At 37.6% G+C, this 7,500-nt stretch overlaps 1 protein-coding gene across 1 annotated transcript in view; it reads right to left on the reverse strand.

Moving 5' to 3' along the window:
• Positions 1-7,500, reverse strand: part of LOC113805294 (gamma-aminobutyric acid receptor subunit alpha-1-like) — a gene marked incomplete in the record, with an annotated part of 422,810 nt that overhangs the window by 21,984 nt on the left and 393,326 nt on the right. The window contains 1 exon segment of the mRNA XM_070117696.1: positions 5,383-5,517. Coding sequence (XP_069973797.1) covers positions 5,383-5,517 — 135 coding nt within the window.

The raw sequence follows: 7,500 nt of genomic DNA on the forward strand, positions 1-7,500 counted from the left end.
ATATATATATATATATATATATATGTTGTATCTATTTTTCCCTCCTTTTTTGACTAGTACTTTGATATGCTATTTTGTACTTATTTCTTATTTTCTGTTTTCCTGCCTGTTCTCGAACCTATAATGTTTCGCCAAATAAATATAGATAAAATATTTATCAATAGATTTGTTGGTTATCGAGGGCAGCCATTTTGATTTTGGTTATCAATGCAGGTTACAAATAAATATTACATTATAATAAACATCAGTGAGGGTAATAATTGTTCTTCAGGTCGGTGAGAATAAATCGGAATTATTATCTATATATTTGATAATTCCTGTACGATTTAGAGGAACAAAAATGATCATATTTGTTTACTGAATTGTAATTTTCATCTGAACAAAATCGCAAATGGAAAAGCTTCAACACCAAGCGTATCACGTGACCCCATCCCGCAACTAAAACGAGGTCACAAACTGGATAAAAAACGAGAGATAAAAAAAACCAGAGAGGGAAATCTTTAGGAAATCCCCAAGATCTTCCTCTTAGTAGGCTCCTTGGACAGACATTTACGAAGGTTTATTAGCCTGACGGTTTTTTAACACTAATAACTCCTCTTAAACGCAACCCGGTTTTAGTCGACCGAGAAGCCCTTTTACGAGAGGGGCCGAGAGCGGGAAAGGAAAAAAAATTGGCGGGAAAATGTCTATAAGGCGATTATGCCCTGATCCCCAAAGCGCTTCTAACCCTTATGACATCCCTTCCTCCCATCCTCGCGCTCTTTCTCGCTTTCATCGCGATGTATCTCCTTAATCCCTTTCCTAAGACGAAATTATGATGGCCGGATCCAAGCATCTAGTGGAGGCGATCAGAGGAGGGTTGTTAAAGGCGGACTTCTTAGGTTAATTACACTGGGGAACCGTCGCCATTGCGCGGGAAAAAAAGCTTCGTTCAGATCTCGGACAAACTTTCTGGGAAATTTTCTTGCTGTTCTCTGATTGGTTTATGACATGTAAACTTTTCGAATTGGTGAAATAAAATAGAAGGATTTGAAAAAAAAGAAAAGGCATTGCAGTTTAATTAGTTTTGAGAAGATAAAAATAAAATCGGTGTTGCATTACAGTCTGGAATTCATTATGATGGAAAGAAATGAGTTGATTATATAACTCGTACATTTATCTTTTCCATCTGTCTCTAATTATCCTTTTCTTCTAATTTGCCTCACCTCTTTATCACAAATTACCTCCGTTTACAAATATTCTTACAAACCAAAACACAAAAACAGCACCGTATTCTAAAAAAAAAAAAAAAAAAAAAAAAAAAAAAAAAAAGTCAAACATAAATTAAATTAAATAAATCGCAAAATGGGTTTATTTCGGATATCCATATCGGTTCCATCGCCTGATAAGGAGCCTGATACTAACTGAAACGTCATGATTCGCTCTTCCATAAGACCCATAAGACAAATTAATCTCAATTTTATTTCTTTTAAGTCTTTCCCTCAATTCACCTTTATTGTTTTATCGTCAGATTCATGGACCCTTCTTTCCTCATGTCAAAAGTGCTTTTCTAGTCAAAATCAACGAAAGTAAAGTGCCTCTCTCCTCAGTCAGTGAAAGTGACGCGCGTTTCTAGTCAAAATCAGTGAAAGTAAAGTGCTTTTCTGGTCAAAATTATGGTTATTAGTGATTTTTTTTTTTTTTTTTTTTTTTGGCCAGTCACGGAATGTAAAGTGCCTGTCAAGTCAAAACCAGGGGAAATAAAGTGCTTTTCTGGTTTTCTAGTCAAAATCAGTGAAAGTAAAGTGCTTTTCTGGTCAAAATCATTGTTATTAAAGTGATTTTTTTTCACCAGTCACGGAATGTAAAGTGCCTGTTTAGTCAAAACCAGGGGAAATAAAGTGCTTTTTTGGTTTTCTAGTCAAAATCAGGGGGAATAAAGTGCTTTTCTGGTCAAAATCATGGTTATTAAAGTGATTTTTTTTTTTTTTGCCAGCCACGGAATGTAAAGTGCCTGTCTAGTCAAAACCAGGGGAAATAAAGTGCTTTTTTGGTTTTCTAGTCAAAATCAGGGGGAATAAAGTGCTTTTCTGGTTTAGTTAAAATCAAGGGAATAAAGTGCTTTTCTGGCCTAGTTAAAATCGAGGAAAATAAAGTGCTTTTCTAGTCTTCTAGTGAAAATCAGGGAAACAATGTCCTTACAGCAAAATTAGCGAAGCGAAGTGCCTGTCTAGTCAAAATCAAGAAAGATCATTATAAAAAAATTACTATTATCGTTATCATCATTATTATTAATGTTTTTTTTCCAGAATCAGAGAAAGAAAAGTGCTTTTCCAATCAAAATCAGGGGGGAAAAGTGACCGTTGAACTGAGTCATTGGTCCTTCTGAAAATATTCTTACGTCAGACATCAACTTCGAAATTCCTATTCACTTTTATCGTCGTCTCTATTATTCCCCTCATTCTTTCCCCTCCTCCTTACCTCAGTGTCCACATCCTTTCGTATATTAGCTTATCGCTTTCTTGTCACTCCTCATTTACCTTTAAGAAATCCTTCTCATATCCTATCTCCTTTTTTTATCAGTTCTCTTTCTTACCTTTATCTTAACACAGATTATCAGATCTTTCTTTATCTATTCTTTTCCTTTATCGTTCTGTCCCATCTCTTCCTAAACTCCCTCTTACCTTCTTCTCACCTTTACCCTAACTCCTTCCTTTATCACTTCCTTCCTATCTCTTTCCTAATTAACTTTTCTTACTTCATTTATTGCCCCCTTTCCTTCCACGTTATATTGAGGCAAATCGTACTGAAGTCTACGGGAACAGCCGCCCCATTTCACAAGCCCGTTTCCATGGCAACGGAGACGCCACGCTACGTGTACATGTAGATTTGTTTATTTCTGTACATGAGTTGGAAATTTTATTTACGCTTTTCAGCATCTATTCAATATATTTTTTTCTGTTTAACGCTACGAAAAGTGATGGAATTCGTGAGTTTGATAGAAGAGATAATGGCAGAGAAAAAACGACCTTATTTCTCTTCTCCCGACGGTGACTTTAGTCGAATTGAGTTAATCATCTTAGTGTCTTTTTCTCCTTACTATGTCCTTATCTCATCCTCTTCTTCCAATTCCCTTTCCTTTCCTTCCTTCCTTCCCTCCCTCCTTCCATTTCTCTTACATTTTTCCTTCTCCCTTTTGACTAATCCTCTCCCATGCCTTGTGTCTGAGCTTTATCATTTCCGACCTCATTTCCTTCATTTATCATCCTCTCCTCCTCCTTAAATTCTGCTCGAATTATTTCAGTTAAATTAACATTAAGTTCAATTCTAAGTAATTTTTTTGAACAAGTCGAACTTCGTGTTATTAGAACCGGGTATTGAAAAAAAATTAAGTAAGGCAATTTAATATCCACAATACTGGTTTATTATTGTCGTTTTCATTTTTTTTTTTTATTATTATTTCCTGCAAAACGAGAGAAATATATGTATATATGACTTTTTTCTGTCTCTCTTCCTCTCCTGTGTATCTCTCTGCTTCTTCCTTGCACTAATTCCCCTTTGGTAATTTAGTATTATTGCTGTCTTCAGTTTTTTTTTCCAGCAAAATGAGAGAAATATATGCATGTGACTCTTTTTTTTCTATTTCTTCCTCCTCTGTGTATCTCTTCGCTTCTTTGTTACACTAATTCGCCTCCACAATACTAACTTATTATTGCTGTTTTCTTCTTTCTTTCTTTTTATTTCCAGTAAAATGAGAGGAATATATGTATATGTAATTCCTTTTTCTCTCTCTCCTTTTCCCCTGTGAATCTCTTTGCTTCTTCCTGCCAATAATTTCCCTCTGGCAATTCAACATTATTGCTTTCTTCACATTTCCATTACCGACAAAATGTGAAAAATATGTGTATGTTTCCCTCCTTTTTTCTCTCTTCTCCCCTTGTTCATCTTATTGCATCTTCCTGCCAATAATTTCCCTCTGGCAATTCAACATTATTGCTGTCTTCACATTTTCCATTTCCAAGAAAATGTAAAATGTATATGATTCCATCTTTTTTTTTTTTTTTTTTTTTTTTTTTTTTTTTTTTTTTTTTTTTTTTTTTTTTTTTTTTTTTGCCTTTTCCCTTTGCTCCTTCCTACTAATACTTTCCCTCAGACAATAAACACATGAAAAATATTCTCATAGTACACCATTATTACTGCCATCCTTTTTCTATCTTTTTCCCTTGTACATTTCCTTATTCCTCCTCCTTTACTCTCAATTAGATATGTGGAAAATATTCTCAGAGTACACCATTATATTCTTATAGTTTCTCACCATCCCAGACACCATATAATATAGTTGCTGATGGGCCCATGCTCTCTAGTTTTGTCTAGCAACCACATATCATGGTTTTTATCATAAATATTATAGTTTATCTCCTAAATAATGGAACAAAAGCATACGTATTGAAACTGATTTGAATATTTTTCACGTTTTTGAAGCTTTTAGCGTACAAGAACCAAGCCAAAACAGAACATACCTTAATAGACTGCTCCTTTGTTTACGCTAAGGGTTACAGGCCTAAAATATTCCAAAAATATTCAGTAGCCATGTATATAACCAACATTTGCTACAGTGTTTAATTACTACTCTATTTAGGGTGCGAAGGGAGGGAAAGGGAACTACTAAAAAATCTATTTTCTGTTTACTTTTGGATGCCATAGAGTTAAAGTTACCAAATGGTTCACGATATTCATGTTCGTTTATTTATATACATTTTTTTTTCTTACTCAGAAGACCCCATTTCGACATACTATGGGACTATTGAGGCAAGACGTATGGGCTACTGCTTTACTTTATTCTTTCTGCTTCTACTTTATCTCCTTTTTTTATCATTCCTTGTTTTTATTCCATTTCTTTATCCCCATCTTACTTCTTTTTCCTTATTTTCTTGGTTGATTTATATCCTTCCCTCTACCATGCCTTGCCTCATTCTCTTCTATTTTTTCCCTTTGTCCTTTTATTCTCATCTATATTTTCTTTCTTTTCTATTACATCTTATTTCCTTTCCTCCCTTCCCCTTACCTTATGGTCCACCTTTCTTTAATCCTTCCTTTCCTATCATCTTATACCCTCCTTTATTCTCTTCTGTCTCCTTCTCTTATTCCATCCCTTCCTATTTTGTCATTCCCTCTCTTCCCCTTCCCCTTCTTCCCTCCCTCCCTCTTCCCCTCATCTTCTCCCCATACTTTATCCCCTCCCTTCCTCTTCCCCTTTATTTCCCTCCCTTCCCCTTCCCCTATATCCCCTCCTTTCCCTTCCCAATTATCCCCTCCTTTCCCCTTCCCCCCTTTATCCCCCTTCATTCCCCTCACCTCATTATCTCCCTTACCTCATCTCCTTCCTTTATCAGGCTCTCTTACCTTTTCTCCTAACGGTGACTTTGGTCGAGTTGGTCGTAATCTTCACCAACTCGTACTGGGCGATGCTGACGTCACTATCCACCGTCACGAGTTGGGGCGCCCACTTGTATACTATGTCTGTGGCGTTGTACCCGTCTGTTTGGGTGGGTTGGTGGGTGGGCAGGGAGGGGTAGGGGGTGGGTGGGGTAGTAGGGGGGGGGAAGGAGGGAAGGAAGGAGTGGGGGGAAAGGGGAAGGTTGGGAAGGGAGGGGGAGGGGGTGGGAGGGAAGGGAAGGAGGTGGTGGTAGGGAGGGAAGGGAGGGGGTGGGTGGGTGGGGTAGTAGGGGGGGGAGGGAAGGGAGGAAGGAGTAGGGGGAAAGGGGGAGGTTGGGAAGGGAAGGGAGGGGGTGGGAAGGTTAGGGGGGGAAAGGGAGGGGGAGGGAAGGAGGTGGGTTGGTGGGGGGGGAGGAAGGAGTGGGGACGGGTTGGTGGGAGGGAGGGAAAGAGTGGGGGGAAAGGGGGTGGGAGGGAAGGGTAGGGAGGGGGGAGGAGGTGGGGAGGGAAGGAGGTAGGTTGGTGGGAGGGGGGTGGAAGAGGGTGGGGGGTTGGTGGGAAGAAGGGAAGGGAAGGGGATGAGTTGGTGGGAGGGAGGGGAGGGGGAGGGAAGGGAAGGAAGGAGGTAGGTTGGTGGGAGGGAGGGAAGGGGGTGGGGTTAGGTGTGAGGGAGGGGAAGGGAAGGGGGGTGGGGGCGGTGGATGTGGGAAGAAGTGTGGTTTTGTGGGTTAGACGGAGAGTGAGGGATTTGCGGTGGGTTGGTGGGGGAGGTGGGTTGATAAAGGAAGGTAAATGAGGGGAATGGGAAGGAGAGAAAGAGAAAGAGAGAATTAGCAACATCAAAAGCAGCGATTGTCTCTTTTTTTCCCTCTAAGACACAAAAGAGAGGAAAAAAACACCTTTGTGAGCTCGCTCGTGCGTGTGTGTGTTTGTTTATTTGTTTGTGTGTGTGTGTGTGTACATGAGTGTTTGTGTTTGTTTATGTGTACTTGTGTGTGCGTTTGTTTGTGTGTGCGTGAGTGTGTGCGTTTGTTTGTGTGTGCGTGAGTGTGTGCGTTTGTTTGTGTATGCGTGAGTGTGTGCTTTTGTTTGCGTGTGCGTGAGTGTGTGCGTTTGTTTGTGTGTGCGTGAGTGCGTGCGTTTGTTTGTGTGTGCGTGAATGTGTGCGTTTAATTATATGTGCGTGAGTGTGTGTGTGTGTTTGTTTGCGCGTGCATATCATATATAGTGTTTTTTCCAAAGAAATATGAAATTTGATTCTTTAACCAAAGGTTCTCTATGTGAGTTTAAGCTAATATTTTGTTTTCTCAAAATATTTCGTAACATTGTATCATTTCCCAGAAAGAATTATATTTACTTAAATGTTTTGTTAAGAACGCGCGTACACAGTCTCAAATAACAATATTTTTTTTTTTTTTTTTTTTTTTTTTGGATTTAATTAAGAAGAACCTTACCTTACAATAGAGGACAATGAAACGTATATATATTTCAAAATACAGATCATATTTCCATTCGTATTTAAGAAAGAAAAAAAAAGAAAAATCACAATATCAAATAACAACATAATCCCCCAAAATAATATGATTTCTCAGTACAAGACATCAACACTTAATAATAATAATAATAAATAAATAAATAAACAATGAAGCAACATATATTAAATTTACTTACAAGACTAAGAAGAAGAAGAGGAATAATGATAAGAAGAAAGTAATTTTCCACACGTCTAAAAACCTAAACCAAATAAATAATTAAACAACATACGCTAAATTTACTTACAAAACTAAAGAAGAAGAGGAAGAAGAAGAAAAAGAATAATAATAAGAAGAAATTATTTTTCCACACGTTTAAAAACCTAAACCAAATAAACAATTAAACAACAAATGCTAAATTTACTTACAAAACTAAAAAGAAGAAGAGGAAGAAGAAGAAAAAGAATAATAATAAGAAGAAAGTATTTTTCCACGCCTTTAAAAACCTCAACCAAATAAACAATTAAACAACAAACGCTAAATTTACTCAAAAGACGCTAAACTAAGAAGAAGTAAAAAGAAAAAAAAGGAAGTAGAAGAAAAGTATTTTTCC

Source organism: Penaeus vannamei, chromosome 41 (assembly GCF_042767895.1).
Source record: "Penaeus vannamei isolate JL-2024 chromosome 41, ASM4276789v1, whole genome shotgun sequence".
Lineage (NCBI taxonomy): Eukaryota > Metazoa > Arthropoda > Malacostraca > Decapoda > Penaeidae > Penaeus > Penaeus vannamei.